The 23,022-nt window shown below is 33.0% G+C and overlaps 1 protein-coding gene across 1 annotated transcript in view; it reads left to right on the forward strand.

The window, feature by feature from the left end:
- Nucleotides 1-17,904, forward strand: part of LOC137649184 (flagellar attachment zone protein 1-like) — a 30,255-nt gene extending 12,351 nt beyond the window's left edge. Inside the window, exon 2 of the mRNA XM_068382173.1 lies at nt 17,738-17,904. Coding sequence (XP_068238274.1) covers nt 17,738-17,904 — 167 coding nt within the window. The remainder of the gene's footprint in view (nt 1-17,737) is intronic.
- The last annotated feature ends 5,118 nt before the right edge of the window (nt 17,905-23,022 follow it).

Raw genomic sequence — 23,022 nt, forward strand, 5'->3', positions numbered from 1 at the left:
ACTTGGACTATGAAAGATGGAGAGAAAAAGGAACTTTGTTTTCAGGAGGAAATATCCTTTGATGTAGTGGTACAAGCCTACATTATGGGATAAAGTACTGACTCAGTTGGAACGATCAAGTAGTTGGACTATGGAAGATGGACAGAAAAAGGAACTTTGTTTTGAGGAGGAAATATCCTTTGATGTAGAGGTAAAAGCCTATATTATAGGATAAAGTACTGTCTCAGTTGGAAGGATCAAGTAAATGGACTATGGAAGATGGACATAAAAAGGAACTTTAATTTGAGGAGGAAATATCCTTTGATGTAGAGGTACAAGCCGACATTATAGGATAACGTACTGTCTCAGTTGGAACGATCAAGTAGTTGGACTATGGAAGATGGACATAAAAAGGAACTTTGATTTGAGGAGGAAATATCCTTTGATGTAGAGGTACACGCCTACATTATAAGATAAAGTACTGTCTCAGTTGGAACGATCAAGTAGTTGGACTATGGAAGATGGACATAAAAAGGAACTTTGATTTGAGGAGGAAATATCCTTTAATGTAGAGGTACAAGCCTACATTATAGGATAAAGTACTGTCTCAGTTGGAACGATCAAGTAGTTGGACTATGGAAGATGGACAGAAAAAGGAACTTTGTTTTGAGGAGGAAATATCCTTTGATGTAGAGGTACAAGCCTACATTATAGGCTAAAGTACTGTCTCACTTGGAAGGATCAAGTAGTTGGAGTATGGAAGATGGACAGAAAAAGGAACTTTGTTTTGAGGAGGAAATATCCTTTGATGTAGAGGTACAAGCCTACATTATAGGATAAGGTACTGTCTCAATTGGAAGGATCAAGTAGTTGGACTATGGAAGATGGACAGAAAAAGGAACTTTGTTTTGAGGAGGAAATATCCTTTGATGTAGAGGTACAAGCCTACATTATAGGATAAAGTACTGTATCAGTTGGAAGGATCAAGTACTTGGACTATGGAAGATGGAGAGAAAAAGGAACTTTGTTTTGAGAAGGAAATATCCTTTGATGTAGAGGTACAAGCCTACATTATAGGATAAAGTACGGTCTCAGTTGGAACGATCAAGTAGTTGGAATATGGAAGATGGACAGAAAAAGGAACTTTGTTTTGAGGAGGAAATATCCTTTGATGTAGAGGGAAAAGCCTACATCATCGGATATAGTACGGATTCAGTTGGAAGGGTCAAGTAATTGGACTAGGGAAGATGGAGAGAAAAAGGAACTTTGTTTTGAGGAGAAAATGACAATTTGTCCTAAATTATATTTTTCCTAGCTATACAAACCCGTAATCATTTAATATAGGAATTCCTATGTTAAATGATTAAAGGTTTGTATAGCTAGGAAAAACACAATTTAGGACAAATTGTTATTTGTTCCGACGCGATATACAAACCTCGTACTCATTTAATATGGGAATTCACTTCCGCTCAGCTGAACCAGCCGGAGAGAAAGAAAAGCAGGAAGTTGTGCTGATTGGTTGGCTGGCGGTATGGGGGCAGAGCCTAGCTGCCCCCCCCCCCCCCACCGCCAGCTGCTTTCCTCATTAAAACGCTTTAGGCTCAATGTGGAACATGAGATGGGTGGTAGGGCGGGCATTTATATCAAATGATTACGGGTTTGTATAACTAGGAGAAATAAAATTTAGGACAAATTGTCATTTGTTGCGACGCGATATACAAACCTAGTAATCATTTAATATAGGAAGACTCAGTGGTTGGTGGGAGGTCTGCCTTTGCTGCTTGTGGACAGCTAACTGCTCGGATATAGACCTTGTCTCGAATGAGAGCAAAGGACTAAATCCATCTACCCGTCTCTTGACCCGACATGATGGACCCGCCCTTCTTCCTATGAAAGGCCTTGGCAGGATCCCTCCCAATATTACTGTATCTAGAAGTACCGGCTTAACGCTACAAGGAATAAAGATGGCCGACGATTATGGCGCCATCTGAGTACTCAAAAAGTAACGGAGGAGGAGAATTTTATAACGGCTCCTCTTTTATTTTGCCACTTTTTCCCCTCGAAGCATAAACGCTATGCGGGGTGCAGATTGCTATGGGGCATGTCAGGAATACGTCCCGATATTATGCGATATCCTATAAGGAAACTTTAAGGATATTCGCGCCAGGAGGTAGAATTCTGGAGACCTTAAGTTAAATTCTCTGGGAATATCACTGTAGACAAATATGCCCTACGAAGCTACTGAAAGGAACCTTCCATCAGGACGACATGGCCTGAGCCCCAAAATATGGGTATAACAGAAGACTAAAATTGTTGAGGCTAAAGATGGATTCAAGAAATTAGGACAGTGATATTACCATAATCTACCACAGTAATACCCTCTGAGTTCTCTCAAGATTTGCTTCCTCTTTTCATCTTGAGCCCACTTTTTTTTTAACATCTTGACTTTTAGCTTGATTGGTATTTTCTTATTACATACCATTCCTGCTACCTCCCTCCACTTCCCCAAAAGATCCTTTTACCTTATTCTCAACTTCAGCCTCACATCCTCCCTCCTGACTTAAAGGCGATATAAAGTATTTGAAGTGTTCCACCTCCTTTATAAAAGAGCCTCCATTTCCATGCATAGCTATCCTGCGCCTACCCTCCTTACTGCTCTCCACAGCTTCTTTCTTCTTCACATTTAGTTTCAAGTCACCCCTCTCCAAAGTGTCGTGACACTATACCATGTAGCACTAATTAAGTTAAGTCTAGTCTTGTTTCATCTTTCTATTGCTAAATACTAACTAGAATTCTAAAGCTTTATTCGTACTGTATCCAAATTGTGAAACGATATTCCTCATCAGAAATTTAATCTTTGGAAATTCAGAAGTTCAAACTTAGTGTAATATATACGCTTCAGTTGAGCAAGTTGATATTAGATTTGCTCACATTTTATTAGTTATATGTTTATTGAACATTTTTATTCCCATTGGTATATAATTTTTGGTTATTTATATTCAATAGTCTATGCTTGACTTATCAGTTTCTTTTCTCTACTGGGCCGGTTTCCTTATTGGGGTCCTTGAGATTGTAAAATTCTACTTTTCCTGGATAATAATAATAATAATAATAATAATAATAATAATAATAATAATAATAATAATAATAATAATAATAATAATAATAATAATAATAATATAATATCAAGAAAATAAAACAATTACAATAATAAGAAAAAGGTTAAGCAGAAAAGACGAATTATTGATATGAATGATTGAAAAGGATATGATATTTGTATTTAACAAATTTGACAAGATATTAGGATTGTCTATTTAATGTTTTATCTAGCTTCATTTCAACTCTCTTTCTCTCTCTCTCTCTCTCTCTCTCTCTCTCTCTCTCTCTCTCTCTCTCTCTCTCTCTCTCTCTCTCTCTCTCTCATACAACATTCAGAATATCTGAATCAAAATATTCTACTAACGAGGGAAAAAACCACACAGGATATTTTGTCATCATTTAATGAGGAAGAGGGTGAATCTTATAGTTTTACCAGATGGGGAATGTTTCACATAATGAGAAAGTTGGTGCACCGTGTACAGTACAGAGGCTTCGACGTAGGCCTAAAGTTTTACGTGTATAACTTTTTAACTTTGTAGTCTTTTTTTTTTTATTCAATTAAAAACAAACCGACAGAAAAAAATAATGCCATAAAGGTTTGCGTTTTTTTTAAAGTTTAGTTTTAACTTTTTTCGAAACGAAAGAATTAATTTTTAAAGACTTTGCTAATTTATTTATTTCTAAGAACAGACAAACTCACAAATACATACACACATATTTCTATCTATCTATCTATCTATCTATCTATCTATCTATCTATATATATATATATATATATATATATATATATATATACATATGAATTTCATATACATGTGTTTTGAGGTATAGAAGATGGAGAGAGAGAGAGAGAGAGAGAGAGAGAGAGAGAGAGAGAGAGAGAGAGAGAGAGAGAGAGAGTTCTTAACCCTTACAACCTTCCTTTCTTCAGAAAGCACGCTTACCTGTTTCTTAGTTACCAAACGAAACCGATTTTCCTGTTACTTTACTTTTTGAATCTGGCAATGGGTTGTCTTCTCCGTTATTTCTTGCATCTAAACCAAATTATATATTGAATAGAATTGAATACCTCCTGAAATATCATAACTTTTGAATAAAATAATGAAGAATTATTATCATCATTATTTTAATTATTATTATTATTGTTGTTGTTGTTGTTGTTGTTCATTAAAAGGTTTTCTTATGAAAGTATCTGTAACATGATTATATATCCCGATAAAGTTTGCTGAAGTGGAGTAAATATTTTTTAGATTTTTGAGTAGCAATATAGATGATTTTTTTTCTTTTTTTTATCAAATTTTAATTTCTTCCAAGAGTTGATTAAAAAAAACACAGAGCATATAGAAGCCACATTTCTATTTATAGGATTGAATTACTGATCAAGATTTGAATAAATACTAATAATTTCAAGAAATTCTTTATACTCAATATAAATATTTCCATAAGGAAACTTATACTATAATTTTGTATAATTGATTTAATTATCTTATGTAAGATTTCTAATACAAACTTTCCATCTTATCGAGCTGTCTGTAAGATAAGAATTAGGACAGACATCTTACTGTACAATGGTAACGAATAGATAAGGACACGAACTAAAGAATAATCTTATTACAGTAATGATATACTAAAGAATGGAACGGGAATCCTGTCTTGCTATGGTGAAGATTAGAAAAAAGTGGAATTAACTTCTCCCATCTCCGTGACAACGCCGAGATAAAAATACCAGGAAAACCAGGTGTCTGTGGCAACGATAAGATCTTCCTCTCTATGGATACAATTCAAAAGGTTTAAAGGCCACACATGAATAGCAGAGGCAAGGGGCAGTGACATAGCCTATCAAGCAGGACAATGTCCTAGAGAATGCCTATTTATACATATTATGATCAGTTCCCAAGCCCCTTCTCCACCCAAGCTGGAACCAATGAGGGCCAGACAAAGGTTGCTGATGACTCAGCAGGTAGACCTATAGGCTCCCCCAAACCCCATATCCTTAGCTTACAATGATGGTGAGATTGCAGCAACCAAAAGACCTAAGGAGTTTGAGCGGGACTCTACCTCAGTCTGGCGATCAACAGTGAAGGACTTTACCACATCAGCCACCACAACCCTAATTAGATAAACATAAAGGCAAACCACTTTCTATCTCTAAGGTAGCCATAAGATAGACACGAAAAGCTTATACTTCTCTATGGCAACCATTAGGCAACAATACATGCCATCTTATGACCTCTCTGTTGCAACGATTAGATGAAAATGTTAAAAACTAATACCTTTTCATGGTAACGATTAGTTAAAGTTACCAGGAAACTTACGACTTTCCTATGGCAAAAATTAGATACAATTTACCAGGAAACTTACGACTTTTCTATGGCAACGATTAGATACAATTTACCAGTAAACTTACGACTTTTCTATGGCAACGATTCGATAAAATATACCAAGAAACTTACGACTTTTCTATGGCAACGATTAGATAAAATTTACCAGGAAACTTACGAATTTTCTATGGCAACGATTAGATAAAATTTACCAGGAAACTTACGACTTTCCTATGGCAAAAATTAGATACATTTTACCAGGAAATTTACGACTTTTCTACGGCAACGATTAGATACAATTTACCAAGAAACTTAGGACTTTTCTATGGCAAAGATTATATACAATTTACCACGAAATTTACGACTTTTCTATGGCAACGATAAGATAAAATTACCAGGAAACTTACACCTTTTCTATGGCAACGATTAGATAAAATTTACCAGGAAACTCACGACTTTTCTATGGCAACAATTAGATACAATTTCCCAGGAAACTTATGAATTTTCTATGGCAACGATTAGTTAAAATTTACCAGGAAACTTACGACTTCTCTATGGCAAACGATTAAATAAAATTTACCAGGAAACTTAAGACTCTTCTATGGGAACGATTAGAAAAAAATACCAGTAAACTTACGACTTTTCTATAGTAACGATTAGATAGAATTACCAGCAAACTTACGTCTTTTCTATGGCAATGATTAGATAAAATTACCAGCAAACTTACGACTTTTCTATAGTAACGATTAGATAGAATTACAAGCAAACTTACGTCTTTTCTATGGCAATGATTAGATAAAATTACCAGCAAACTTACGACTTTTCTATAGTAACGATTAGATAGAATTACCAGCAAACTTACGTCTTTTCTATGGCAATGATTAGATAAAATTACCAGTAAACTTACGACTTTTCTATAGTAACGATTAGATAGAATTACAAGCAAACTTACGTCTTTTCTATGGCAATGATTAGATAAAATTACCAGCAAACTTACGACTTTTCTATAGTAACGATTAGATAGAATTACCAGCAAACTTACGTCTTTTCTATGGCAATGATTAGATAAAATTACCAGTAAACTTACGACTTTTCTATAGTAACGATTAGATAGAATTACAAGCAAACTTACGACTTTTCTATGGCAATGATTAGATAAAATTACCAGCAAACTTACGACTTTTCTATAGTAACGATTAGATAGAATTACAAGCAAACTTACGACTTTTCTATGGCAATGATTAGATAAAATTACCAGCAAACTTACGACTTTTCTATAGTAACGATTAGATAGAATTACCAGCAAACTTACGTCTTTTCTATGGCAATGATTAGATAAAATTACCAGGAAACTTAAAATGCTAACAGACATTTTTTCTTTCCTATGAAAATAATGCGAAACAAATAAGAACAAATTTTGCAATTTTAACAAATCTATAAACGGTAACGATGGGTTATGCACATAAATAAACAAACAATGTAAATATCCATCAATAACCGACAGATATATTTTGAAGATTGTTACTCAAACAAACAAAGAAAATAACAACTAAAACGTAACGTCGTTCTCTGCGGTGTGAAGAAACGGTGAATGAAAAGTATAGAGAGAACAATGGGAAAGAGTAAGAAAGGGAGTAAGTAGGAACCTATGAAAATAAATGATGAATAAAGGAGATAACAGAAGCTGATTCTTCTTCATAGTGAAGGAGCAACTCGTACACTTCCCATTCAAGGGGTAAACAAGAGAAGGAACGAGTCCTAACAAAGGACGGAATTCAATGAACACTTCTTTCTTTGGGAGTCTCTCGTGTGAATGGGAGGAACAATTATTATCCAGTCATCAATATTTTCTATTGTTGGTTATCTCTGTCTGTCTGTCTGGCTGTTTCCTTTTCTCTCCAACTGACTCAAGTAGGGAATTCCACACACAGTCTCTCTCTCTCTCTCTCTCTCTCTCTCTCTCTCTCTCTCTCTCTCTCTCTCTCTCTCTCTCTCTCTTTGAAAGCATCAGTTGTTGGGAATTGTTTACACCAATTTTGCTTATAAAGAAAAGTGTCTGTTTGTCTGCCCAGCAACAGCTCTCTAAGACTTTTGGAAGCCTACACGTTTAAGGAAAAAGAAAAAGGATTTCTGAAAAAAAAAACTCCTCTTCTCTTCTCTCTTTCTATCGAAGGAAAATTGACGGATAACCTGCAAATATTTATACCTTTTTTAAAAGAAAAAATCTATAGCACAAGTTTAAGACAGAAATTATATAAGTAAATACAAACGTAGATAAATTTATTATAAAATCTATTTGTTAGCATTATTCTGTCATAGTCCCCTGAATAGGAATAAAGGTTACTGGAATTTAATAAAGAGCTTGTATCATGAAGGCTTTCTTACAATTCTAATGTTAAGACAAATTAATTTTCGATGATAGGTAACTTTCATCTGAGCTCCACAAGGCACTAAAAGGGTTGGAAGACACAGGCCTACATGGCTGAGGACTATCAAGCATGAAGTGGGAGATGATGAATGGCGATATATTGATTTAAAAGCTCAAGATACAGACGACTGGCGACATCTGACCGAGGCCCTTTGCGTTAATAGATGTAGGAGATGTTGATGATGATGATGAATACTGAACGAGAATTAATTCGGATTTTTTTTCATGAAAATTTATTTTTGTTTTGTAGAATTACCAGTTCCGCATGTTTATTTAATACTGACTCCAGAAATATATTTTGACTTGAAGTAAAGCCTGTCCACCCCCGCCCCCACCCCCCCCCTTAGCAAACTAAATAAATTGAATAAAAACATTTAACTGAACAAACAAGTAACTTTATCAGCGAGCTAAAGTTTTAATTGAGCCACAGGTAGAGAGACTCAAATGGATGAATATGAAAAAGGAGATAAAATAAGTCTTAAATAAATGTGGAATACTCGATAATTCTGCAAAATATACACCTGATTCTCGCTAAATATTCACAAAACTTCTACACACCTGATTCTCGTTAAATATTCACAAATCTAATACACTCTCGATTCTCGTTAAATATTCACAAAGTCTAATATACACCTGATTCTCACTGAATATTAACAAAACTAATATTGGTCTACAACTGATACTCGCTAAATATTCACAAAACTAAAATACATCTGATTCTGGTTGAATATTCACAAACTAATACACACCTGATTCTCGCTAAATATTGACAAAAGTAATATACCCCCGATTCTCGCTGAATATACACAAAACTAATATTCACCAGATTCTCGCTAAATACACACAAAACTTATATACACCTGATTTTCGCTAAATATACACAAAACTGACATACACCTGTTTCTCGCTAATTATTCACAAAAGAAACATACTCTTGATCCCCGTTAAATATACACAAAACTAATATACAGCTGATTCTCGCTAAATATTTACAAAGCTAATACACACCTGATTCTTGGTAAATATTCACAAAATTAATATAAACCTGATTCTCGCTAATCACAAAAGTAATATACTCCCGATACTCGCTAAATATTCACAAAACTAATATTCACCGATTCTCGCCAGATAGTCACAACTAATATACACCTGATACTCGCTAAATATACACAAAACTAAACTATTTTCTAGGAAATTATTAAAACAAGTGAAGCTTCAATCTTAACTTAACATATGCGCTGAATGACCTTAACATGAGCCATTCAAATTTAGCTTCCGACAAGAGATTTCCAACAATCTTTCTGTGATGTGATAAGTAGCCTTAATAAAGTGGGTTTTGAAACGTGCCATAAAACGAATTGAAAAATAAACAAAGAATGTATTTCCTATCGTGTGATTGTTGATATGACTAAACTTTATCTTTACCTGGTAAAGTGATATTTATTTTAATATTGTTGCTCTTCTTAAAATATTTTATTTTTCCTTTTTCTCCTTACCTCGCTGAGCTTTTTTCCCTGTTGGAGCCCTGGGCATAGCATCTTGCTTTTCCAACTAGGGTTGTAGCTTAGCAAATAATAATAATAATAATAATAATAATAATAATAATCATAACATAAAACTAGTTTGGAGGTATGGAAAATGGAGAGAGTGTTATTCCAAATGATCTATAATATCGCGTATGAAGGGGAAATGCAATTTCATTAGTTTCATATAAGTATGAAGCCATAAGATATACGGGATTTTAATATCTGAATATTTCAGCATTATTCACATAAAGACGAAATTCGGGTATTTTCTCTTCCGGTTGAAGCTTTAATAACTAAAATCATCCTATTTGAACTCCTGAGAGATTTGTGATCCGGAGGCAATAGAGAGAGAGAGAGAGAGAGAGAGAGAGAGAGAGAGAGAGAGAGAGAGAGAGACTTTGTTTTGCGGATATTGTTTTGTATTCTAGGATGATCGTATTTCATATACATAATATAGTTCTTTTAGCCGACAGGGAGGATGGGATAAAGAAGAATAAGGGCAGTTAGCTAGCTAACCATGGAATGTAATAGCTAGGAAAGATAAGTATTAGTAAGAATAATGTAAAGTTTTGTTTGACCACAATTTTTTTTAAATAAATGTACATATTTTTCTTGCTATGGTCTGAAGTTTAGAATAGTTTTTGAAATATTTCTTTTAAGATTGTTCATTACTTCTCTTGTAGTTTAATTATTTTCTTATTTCCTTTCCCCACTGGGCTATTTTTTCCCTGTTGGAACACTTGGGGTTACAGCATCCTGCTTTTCCATCTAGGGTTGTAGCTTATATAATAATAATAATAATAATAATAATAATAATAATAATAATAATAATAATAATAATAATAATGATAATAATAATAATAATAATAATAGGGAATTGTCTGATCACGCGAGCCAGTCACAGACAAATAATTTCACTAAATATAAAATCACTCTTAAAATTCCATAGACAGTAAATACTTTTTAACATCAACATCAAAATGAAAATGAAAGTTACTGTTACTTTCAAAACTAACTGAAACTAAAAACTCTTTTTAAAGACTTTCCCCATATTTGATTTGGTCCTTGAATTTAAAAAATCCATTAACTGTACATACTTTTTAACATCAACCTCAAAATGAAAATGAAACCGATAGTTACTTTAAAAACTAACTGAAATCAAAAACGTTTTTTTTTTCGAAAACTTTCCCCATATTTTGTTTGGTCTTTGAAATTTGATTTCAGACATGAAATTGGGAAATGTTAGCGCACCATTTTCCCATTTCAGTTTCTGGGGATTAGAAAATGAAGTTTTGTATAGAAGTAGGAACTTTCCTTTTGATGAGCTGGAGGGAGACGATGGGTGAAGTTTTCACTCAACTTTGAACTTGTTGAATTATTCGATCAAAATTTGTGCAAATTAGTGAGCTTTGTGAAAATAACTATTTTGATGCATATTTCTAGAGGAAATTCTTATCTTGAAATGATGTGTGTAAGTAAATAATTTAATATGTACGAATTAGGATGTCATTGTGATGCGATTATCAAAAACATTACGGCACAGGAAATGGAAAAATTAAATTCTCTCTCTCTCTCTCTCTCTCTCTCTCTCTCTCTCTCTCTCTCTCTCTCTCTCTCTCTCTCTCTCTCTCGCACAAACATACACACAAACAATAATAAATATATGCATGTGTGTAACAAGTATATACTACACACACTATATATATATATATATATATATATATATATATATATATATATATATATATATATATATATATATATATATATATAGGTGTTTGTGTATGTGTGTATATGTGTATGCATGTATGCGTTTGAGGGAGCATGTCGTTTTTCCATATACCTATTTCATTCTGTAATTAGACGTTCGGTAAAAAAAAAAAAAAAAAAAAAAAAAAAAAAAAGGCAAATGCCAAGGGGTTTCAGTGATCCCAGAATCTCACCCATTTACCTGACTAGAATTTTGTTTGCGGCAACGAAAACCAGAAGCTTATTTATTCCATTTGTCATTACTAGTGAGCGGATGTACCATTTAGAGCCTGCGTAATTGCAACTAACTTTATTTCAGCAGACAGCGAGCTTTTATAACAGGAGTTTCAGTTAAAGAAGGTCACATAAATTCAAACAGATCGATACAAGCAGATACAGGCAGAAACAAGTTATCAGTAATAATAATAATAATAATAATAATAATAATAATAATACTATACAAAAAACAGAAATACCATTACAGTGTACGAGCGTGTGTGATACAAGCGCGGTACACCAAAGCTTTCTCCAACTTTTCTTTGTTCCTAAAGACAATTCTATCCTCGACATTGAATTATTTATTTTATTACCTAAGTAAGGTCAGTTTCTACATTTATCTTCTGTTTATTTTAGCTTCACTGAATTGTTAGATATGATTCGAATTCTAACGAAACTGTATCAAGAATGAGTTTGATTTACGAGCGAAGAGACACTCATAGATATAAATCATTTCAAAGTTTCTTAAAATAAAAGGTAAAAGAGTAATAGTTTGGACTGATATGATACCTAATGCTGATGACATATTAGTAATAAATTAATATTATTATAGAACGAAGTAGTTTAAACGGTTAGAGAGTTTCTATGTTCTTGCCTAACTTATTCTTGTGTTCGTTTACTGTGTTATCGTTCACTCCATCCGCTGGAAGTCTGTTCCATGTATTTGCCATTTTGTATGTAACGAAATTCCCACATTGAGAGGTTAAACGTTCCAAGTCAGGAATATTAATGGAACGCATTGTTACGATACCTATCACTTACGAACAATACGATACCTATCACTTAAAAAAAATACGATACCTATCATTTAAAAACAATACTTACGATGAACGAAACAACATGTGGGTAATATGATAAGGAATGCATTCATTGCATTCAGAGACATTTACTACTAAGTAATTATTGTGGAGTATTATAAATGAATAAATAAATCCTTGATCGAGTTACTTTCCATTATGACCATTCAATAAACAAAGGGTATTGAAGAAACATTTGATTTGCTTCTCCTAAAGTTTAACGTCAGCAAAATTGGAATTCTAAATTCAATTTTTGCTCTTTAGTTCTTAGCTATTATTATTATTATTATTATTATTATTATTAGCCAAGCTGCAATCATAGTTGGATAAGTAGGATGCTATAAGGACAAGAGCTCCAACAGGGAAAATAGCCCAGTGAGGAAAGAAAATGAGAAAAGAGATAAAATCGTGCGCGTGAGTGTACCCTCAAGCAAGAAAACGCTAACCCAAAACAGTGGAAGACCATGGTACAGAGGCTACGGTACTACCTGAGACTAGAGAACATTAGTTTGATTTTCGAGGATTCTTCTAATAGAAGAGCTGCTTACCATAGATAAATATTCTCTACTACCCTTATCAAGTGGAAAGTAGCCACCAAACAATTACCTTTAATCCGGCTATATAAATTTTTTTTACAAATAATCTCGCTTTTACTGCCATATTGAAAAGTATTTACCTCGTAGGGTAACTTATTTCTAATTTCAAATTCACATTAATCTTTTTACGATAACTTCATTATTGCTGCATTTCAACACATATGTAAACACCTCCCCTATATAATAAAAATCTAGATGCATATATATATTTCTTTCCGGTCACGCTCAGCTCTCCCCATCCCTCGGGTAGGGCGGAGAGGTGTAGTCATACCCTAGTGAGAGGGGAGGGGGGGGGGGTTGCGTGTGTGTGCATATCTATCTAAATATTTAACCTTATTTTATTATGGGTCGTGTACACTAATCTTCATATAACTAGCATTCCTTTCTCACTCGACTAAAGCCGATGTGATGTGCCTGTTGCATAGCGGAATGGTGATAGATTTATATAGTTCCAGGAAGGGAGGCAATTAACCTTATAGAGAAGGAAGATGTTGGATCGGAGCTTAGGTTTCCATTGTTCTTCCAAGACAAGGACTCGAGCTCCTACGTTGCCAGCCGAAGGAGAGTTTACTAAGGGGTAAATTGAATTTCATTCATCATACTCCCGTCGTTTCTCCTGTTTGGATTAACCCCGTTGTTGTTGCTGGGATATATTGGTCTTGTTAGATTAATCTAGCCATGTTGTTGTTGTTGGATTAATCTAACCCTGCTGTTGTTGTTGGATTAATCTAGCCCTGCTGTTGTTGTTGTTGGATTAATCTATCCCTACTGTTGTTGGTGTATTAATCTGGCCATATTGTATTTGTTGGATTAATCTGTCCCTGTTGTTGTTGGATTAGCCTAACCATGCTGCTGTTATCCTTGGATTTATCTAGCCCTGCTGTTGTTATTCTTGGACTAATCTAACCCAGCTGTTGTTATTATTTTATTAATCTATCCATTCTGTTGTTGTTGGATTAATCTAATCCTGCTGTTGTTGTTGGATTAATCTAGCCCTGCTGTTGTTGTTGTTGGATTAATCTATCCCTACTGTTGTTGGTGTATTAATCTGGCCATATTGTATTTGTTGGATTAATCTGTCCCTGTTGTTGTTGGATTAGCCTAACCATGCTGCTGTTATCCTTGGATTTATCTAGCCCTGCTGTTGTTATTCTTGGACTAATCTAACCCAGCTGTTGTTATTATTTTATTAATCTATCCATTCTGTTGTTGTTGGATTAATCTAATCCTGCTGTTGTTGTTGGATTAATCTAGCCCTGCTGTTGTTGTTGTTGGATTAATCTATCCCTACTGTTGTTGGTGTATTAATCTGGCCATATTGTATTTGTTGGATTAATCTGTCCCTGTTGTTGTTGGATTAACCTAACCATGCTGCTGTTATCCTTGGATTTATCTAGCCCTGCTGTTGTTATTCTTGGATTAATCTAGCCCTGCTGTTGTTATTATCTTATCAATCTATCCATTCTGTTGTTGTTGGATTAATCTAATCCTGCTGTTGTTGTTGGATTAATCTAGCCCTGCTGTTGTTGTTGTTGGATTAATCTAGCCCTACTGTTGTTGGTGTATTAATCTAGCCATATTGTTTTTGTTGGACTAATCTATCCCTGTTGTTATTGGATTAACCTAACCATGCTGCTGTTATCCTTGGATTTATCTAGTCCTGCTGTTATTATTTTATTAGTCTATCCATTCTGTTGTTGTTGGAATAATCTAGCAATGCTGCTTTCATTGTTGAATCAATCAAGCCATGTTGTTGTTGGATTAACCCAGTCCTGCTGTTACTATTGTTGGATTAATATAGCCCTGCTGTTGTTATTCTTGGAAAAATCTAGCACTGCTGTTATTGTTGTTGAATTGAGATTAATATAGCCCTGTTGTTGTTGTTGTTGTTTGGTTAATCTAGTCCTGCCATTGTTATTCTTGGAATAATCTAGCCCTGTTGTTTTTGGATTAATATTGCCCTGTTGTTGTTGTTGGTTTAATATAGTCCTGCTGTTGTTATTTTTGGAATAATCAAGCCCTGCTGTTGTTGTTGTTGGAATAATCAAGCCCTGCTGTTGTTGTTGTTGGAATAATCAAGCCCTGCTGTTGTTGTTGTTGGATCAATATAACCCTGTTTTTGTTGTTAGATTAATCCATTAATGCTGTTGTTACTCTTGAATAATCTAGCCCTGCTGTTGTTGTTGTTGGATTAATATACCCCTGTTGTTGATGTTGGATTAATCTAGTCCTGCTGTTGTTATTCTTGGAATAATCAAGGCCTACTGTTGTTGTTGTTGTATTATAACCATGTTGTTGTTGTTGGTTTAATCTCGCCCTGTTGTTGTTATTCTTGGAATAATCCAGCCCTGCTGTTGTTGTTGTTGGATCAATATAACCCTGTGTTTGTTGTTGGATTAATCTATTAATGCTGTTGTTACTCTTGAATAATCTAGCCCTGTTGTTGTTGCTGTTGTTGGATTAATATAGCCCTGATGTTGTTGTTGGATTAATTCAGTCCTGCTGTTGTTATTCTTGGAATAATCTAGCCCTACTGTTGTTGAACTAATCTAGCCATACTGTTGTCGTAATATTCAAACGAACTTGTTATTGTTGTTATGAAAATAATCTAGCCTTGATATTGTTGTTATATTACTAATATTATCATCATTATTATTAGCTAAGCAACAACCCTAGTTGAAAAGCAGGATGGTACAAACCCAAGGGCTCTCTCCAACACGGAAAGCATCCCTACCTTAAGAAAAGGAGATATAACGAATAAACTATCGATGACAAATAAACTAACCAAAATGAAAAAAAAAAAAATCATAGAATGTATAAGGATAAGTAACAATTTTTATATAAATCAGATATAAAATCAATGAGACAAGATTCATGTCAACTTGTTCAAGAGAAAAACAACAAATTTTGAACTTCTGAAGTTTCACCCATTCAATTGCCAGATTAGGATAAGAAAGTCTCTTAGACCTGAAAGCAAATGATGCTTTAGAATTATGTTGACCAGATTTTCATTTTAGATAAGAACAAGCTCAACCAATTAATACCATTGTGACTTTTTGAAATGCAAACAATCACTCAAGATACCACTCCAGTTAGCTTGAGAGTTTGTATATGTCTTACTAGAGTATGACGCATTACGGATAGGCTGCTTAGTCTTAATTTCTTATGATACCAGGGCATGATCACACATCTTAACTGGAGGACCCACTTTGCTTGCTATAACACAAGGGTACTCCTTGCATTATTATTACTAGCTAAGCTACACCCCTAGTTGGATAAGCAGGATTCTATGAACGAAGGTTATTCAAGAGAGAAAATAGCTTAGTGAGGAAAGGAAATAAGGCAGCAGATAGAATAGAGTACCCAAACGTACCCTCAAGCAAGAAAACTCTAACAAAAGACAACAGAAGACTATGTATAGAGGCTACGGCACTAACCAAGAGTAGAGAACAATGGTTTCATTTTGGAGTATCCTTCTAGATGAGCTGCTTATCATAGCTAAAGAGTTTCTTCTAGCCTTATATATATATATATATATATATATATATATATATATATATATATATATATATATATATATATACATATATATATATATATATATATATATATATATATATATATATTTATGCATATATATACTACATATATACATACATATATATATATATATATATATATATATATATATATATATATATATTGATATATATATATATATATATATATATATATATATATATATATATATATTATATATATATATATATATACTGTAATGGTACGCTTTACGTAAAACATGATTGCCCTAAGCATAACATACCGCGGATATTGTTGACAATCCAATATTCCCTCCGGAAAAAAAAATCATAAGAAATATGTCCATTTTACGAAGTTTATCCGAAAAAACGTTTAAAAAAAACTGTCAAAACGACTATTTTCTTCAATAATAGTTGCGACTATTCCAATGAATTCTTGCGTAATCTAATCATTTCATAATAGCTCAATGTGATTAGCCTATGCATAAATAGCCACATAGCTCCATTATACCTAATCTTTCTATAAACGTTATAATTGCTACATGACAAACACTATACTTCTCGGGTGCCTCAAATCAATATAAGGTAAAACAGAGCAACCAGATAAAACACACACACACACACACAAACACACACACACACACCCACACAAACACACGCGCGCGCGCAATGTACTTGCAAAAATTTGTGAAACTTTCTATACTATTCATTAAAGGTATTGACAAATTCTACGTATAGACCTAAGATTAAAAATGAACAATACTGGACAACGAATGTTATTATAATAGCGTAATACCAATTAATATAAAACAGGGAGCCTTTGTAGTTCGTGGGGACAGACCAGGTGTAAAATTTCAAGTTTCCTACCTAACCTAACCTAACCTAGGAGCCGCATCCTTACCTACATCCCACTTAGACTTCAGTATTCTTAGCTTACCCTAAGACTCAACCCTGTGTTTGCTTTCCAACTGGCCTTTCTGCTAAAACAATTTCCGTAAATCGTAATAATGGCCTCATCTTATCGCATCTCAGGCCAAAATAAACAACAACTTCCCCATAAAGAAAATCGATTTGTCAAGTATTTAGAAATTTTACACTAGCCACAACAAACTAAATTGTCCCCTAAGAAACAAAAATCTATTCTGTTCGTAGGAAATAAACAATTAACACTCTCTCCAATAAAAATAAACCTTCGAAGTACATTTAACAACTTCTATTCTTTCAAAATGAGAATGTATACAACCAGAATCGATTGAAAAGTTGCTAGTCACACTCACCAAGTTCACCGTCTCACCAACTCGTCATCGATGTGTCCTTGGTCATAGACTCACGGTTCTGGCTGAAGACCGCAAATGCATTCGTTGTTAATGCAGACATAACATTGTCAATAAATTGATTTTTCTTTAATCTCTTCACTCACTTTAAAGAGACAGCTCCAAGGCTTGCCTATCAACAGAGGAAATCTCTGGACAATAATAAACGAACGGATGAAACTCAAAATCACTATCTGTGTAAATGGACATCTATAGATTACGAGCAACGATATAATTCTGACCAACATTATGGTATATTTAATCAGTTTGGGATATATTAATCATTTCACACAAAATATTACGTAATTTTCACTGACGAACTTTCCCGGTGTTGACAACAATGACTAACCTGAATATGTAGCCTAGGCCTAGTTATGCAAACTTTAAATTCAATTCGTATAAGAAATTGTTATAGGAAAAAATCACAGCTATAAATCACCAAAACCTGACAAATTTACATATATTAGTATGGCTGACTATCCAGGCCTATCAACGATAAGTTAATATTTATTTTAAGGATTGAACGATTAGCATTAAGGTAATTTTCAAACGATGTTTTGACCCGCTTTGGTTACTTTGTTATATCCCCTTTTATATTGGAACCAAATTATTTCGAAGCATTTTAAACGTCAGAAAATCTCACACACATCTCGGTTTTATTATCACAACTTTGTTACAGGAATAGCCGAGCACATTTTTAGGTACTTGCATTTGTTTCTTCCAATTGTTTTCCGTTGCCAACACTCACAGCATAAATTGAATGAATTATGAGGACCATTACAATAGTAATAAGTAAATACGACGGACAAATACAGAACACTACTTGATTAAGAGAAAAAGGTGTGAGTATGCACCATGAGACCGTGAACCATAGTACGATACTCGCTTCCTATTGGCTGGCCTTGGTTGGTCTCTCATTGGTGGAGAAGGAAAACCACTTCAATTTGCTTCGACCTGGCAAGCATGCTATGCACATGGCAAAAACTAAATTTTCTGTAGGCATTTCATGTTTATAGCATTTTCATTGTGTGGACACCAAAATGGGTTATGGTGTGGCTTAAAACTATAAAACGAAGTTCTTGGACGTTAAATTCATAAAAAACCCAGTTTTTAATAGATGGTTTAGTTCTAAACAATTATTGCTGTGCCTATTTTGTAAATCCCTGAACCTTTTTTTTTTTTTTTTTTACAACAGCAAATACCAAAGACTGTACAGTTGGCTCCATTTATTCTGGTTCATTTTTCTATATTTTACTTCAGAAAAGATTAAAAAAATGCAAAAAATTAGTAACTCAAAAAAGATTAAAAGATATTGAATTATATATATTTAGTAACCTTTTTTTTTCATAAGAATTATCATTCAGAAGTAATCTCAAATAAAAGGATTTTATTAACATAAATTTCTATGTTAGAGTAAGGAATTATTCTAATTATATTTATATATTAGCGCCATTTTATATATATCTATATATATATATATATATATATATATATATATATATATATATATATATATATATAAATGTATGTTTGTTTGTGTATATGCATGTATATATATAGATATAGATATGTATATATATATATATATATATATACATATCTATATCTATATATATATATATATATATATATATATATATATATATATATATATATATATATATGTATATATGTATATATATTCATATATTAATATTTATATATATACATATATATATATATATATATATATATATATATATATATATATATATATAAATGTATGTTTGTTTGTGTATATGCATGTATATATATAGATATAGATATGTATATATATATATATATATACATATATATATATATATGTATATATGTATATATATTCATATATTAATATTTATATATATATATATATAAATGTATGTTTGTTTGTATATATATATATATATATATATATATATATATATATATATATATACGGTTACACCATCAAATTTTCTTAGCTCGTGAAATCATTATCTTCTCATCTTTCCCTTGCTTCGTTTGCAATCTCTCGGGACCCATTGTGTTATTCTTTTAGTTCATATATCTTATCTGTCATTCTCACTATATGTTCTGCACATGTGCATTCCTTTTTCTTAAATGTTGTAAGAATACTTTCTACTTCATTTGTTTTCGCATTCATGTTGCTCATTATCTGTCTCTTAGTGTTATTTCCATTCTTATTCTTTTCATAGTTCTTTGAGATGTCTATAGCTTATGTTCTAAGGCTTTTGTAAGGCTCCAAGTTTCTGATGCATAAGTTCATACTGATAGGACCATCTGATTAAATACTTTTCTTTTTAGAGAGAGTGGCATTTTACTTTTCATAATATCTTTTAGGTTACAGATCTTCATCCCATGATTATCCATCTTTCAATTTCGCTCTCATGACCAGTTGAAACACTTACTGTCCTAAGTACGTGTATTCATTACCTCATCCTTAATCATTATTTATTGTCTCTGTATTTTCATTGGATATTATCTTAGGTCTGCTCATTTTCATTTTCAGTCCTATATCATTGCTTTGTCTATTCAAATCTTCTATCATCTTTTGTAATTCCTTCCACGATTCACTAAATAGAACGGAGTCATCTGCAAATGTTATGTTGTTAAGGTATTCCCCAATAATGTTAATTCCTACATTTTCTCAATCTAAATTCTTAATTTAAGAGAGATAGTGTCTCCTTGTCTAACTCTTTCTCTCAATAGGAATTTTCTTACTAAATTTATGTACTTTTTGGATTTCTGTATTCCATATATACTGTAGATATCTACAAGTGTTCCAACATAAGTATCATCTATTCCTCGTCGTTGAAAGGCTTTCATTAAAGCTGAAGTTTGGACAAAATCGAAAGCTATCTCATATTCTATAAATGCCATACATAGTGGTTTGTCATATTGATTTGATTGTTCCGTTAATTGGTTAATAACAAGGATATGGTCAGTAGTTGAATATCCGCTTCTACAACTTGCCTGCTCTCTTGGTTCATTAAAGTCTAGTTTTCTTTCCACTGTGCCAAATATGATTTTTGTAAATATTTCATATATTATTGAGAGTAAACTTATTAGGCAGTAATTTTTCAGGTCTTTTGTGTCTCTTTTTGCGGAATAATATAATGATAATTATTTTCCTAGCTGAACGTATAGAGCAGGGTTGCAAACTTTTGGTGTAAAGTTCAGCGAGATTTACTACCATGAAATATTCTCCATCTATTATTAAATCAAATCATTTGTTAGGCCATCTTCTGCTTTGTCTCTTTTCATGCCTTTTAATGCTTTGTTTTACATATGCTGTTACTTTGAATACCGGCTTAGATGTTTCATTATTTCTATTGGGAAAGTTATTTCTTATATTGTATAACATTGTATAGAAATCCTCTGCAATTTTTATCACTCTATCTCTTGTTGAGATATTTATTTTCATATGTTAAAGAAAATATCAGTTGGCCCCCTGTTCCAAGTCTTCTTTTCATTAACTTGATGCTTCTTCCTTTCTTTAGTTTTTCCTCAATTTTGATCTGATTGTGTTTACGAATGTCTTGTGTTTTTCGTTTGTTTGTTTTCTTCTGGTAATTTTATTCAATCTCTCTTGGATTTTACCCTTATTTTCAATATTTCCTTTATTAGATTTTTGGTGCTTTCTGATAGTTTTCCTTGATCTTGGTCAAAAACTTTTCCACCTATCTCTTGTGCTGATTCCAATACAAATTTTGTTAAATTACTATTCAATTCGTCTTTATTTGCTTCCATTTCGTCATGTAATTATGCGTACCTATTTTGAATTTGCTAAATTAAACTCATATTTTTCTCTTATTACATGAGTGTTTATCTTTTTTCTTAAAATTAGTTTTTTCTTTCTTTCCTTAGATCTAGAGAAATTTACGTCTCACAATTCTATGGTCACTTGAATTCAATTTATTTTACACTATGTCATTTTTAACTAAATTCACTTTTTCCCTGAGAAAAAATGATTCGTTTTTCGTTCCTACATAGGGGCTTCTTCATGTACATTTTCTACATAAATTTTTATAAAAATAGTGTTCATGATTTTTAGATTTTTTTTTTTTTTTTTTTAGCAAATTCTACAAGCATGTCTCTGTCCTTTTTTGTACCTACTCCAAATTTCCCTACAACTGATTCTACTCACTTCTTTTGACCTACTTTGCCATAGAAATCATCCAAAACCAATGCAAGTAGAGTCTCATGTTTTATTTTTTTTTTTTTCAATATATCTCCAGATCTTCCTTAAAAAGTTTCTCTTTCTTCCTCAGCTGTTGGTGTAGACGTGTGAATGATCTTCCTCTTATACTTTTTATTCAGTTTGATTATCGATCCTGCAATTCTATCACTGATACAAGAAAATTCTTCTATGGTACCTGCACAAATTTTATTAACAAGAAAACCTACTCCATTCTCTTTGTTCCTTTTGTGTCCTCTGAAGCAAAAGATATGACCTCCTTTTAACTCTATATAGGATTCCCCAGTTCTTCTAATTTCACTCAATCCTATCATCATCATCATCTCCTCCCACACCTATTGACGCAGAGGGCCCCGGTTAGATTTCGCCAGTCGTCTTTATCTTGAGCTTTTAAATCAATACTTCTCCATTCATCATCTCCTACTTCACGCTTCATAGTCCTCAGCCATGTAGGCCTGGGTCTTCCAACTCTTCTAGTGCCTTGTGGATCCCAATTGAATGTTTGGTGAACTAATCTCTCTTGGGGAGTGCAAAGAACATGCCCAAACCCCCTCCAACTACCACTCACCATGATCTCATCCACATATGGTACTTGAATAATCTCTCTTATAGTTTCATTTCTAATTCTGTCCTGCCCTTTAACTCCCAATATTCTTCTGAGGGCTTTGCTCTCAAATCTACAAAATCTGTTGGATATTGTTTCATTGTTATACCACGACTCATGTCTATACAGTAACATCCATATCACTAAACTGATATAGTCTGATTTTCATATGTAATTTCAGGCGATTTGATTTCCAAATTTTACTTAACCTAGCCATTGTCTGAATTTGATTTTTTTCAATGTTTCATTCAACTCAAATTCAAAAGATCCTGTATTAGAGATCATAGTTCCTAAATATTTAAATGATTCCACCTCATTAATCCTTTCTCCTTCCTATGATATTTCATCTTCTATTGCATATTCTGTTCTCATCATCTCTATCTTTCTTCTATTTACCTCGAATCTAACCTCATGTGATATTTCATGCATTCTGGTAAGCAAGCATTGCAAGTCTGGTGGTGTCCTGTTAATAAGGACAGCGTCATCAGCATATTCTAGGTTAGCTAATTTCTTGTTACCAATCCAGTCCACTCCTTCTCCGACATCGCCAACTGTTCTATGCATTACAGAATCCAT

This window comes from Palaemon carinicauda, chromosome 11, assembly GCF_036898095.1.
Source record: "Palaemon carinicauda isolate YSFRI2023 chromosome 11, ASM3689809v2, whole genome shotgun sequence".
Classification (NCBI taxonomy): Eukaryota; Metazoa; Arthropoda; class Malacostraca; order Decapoda; family Palaemonidae; genus Palaemon; species Palaemon carinicauda.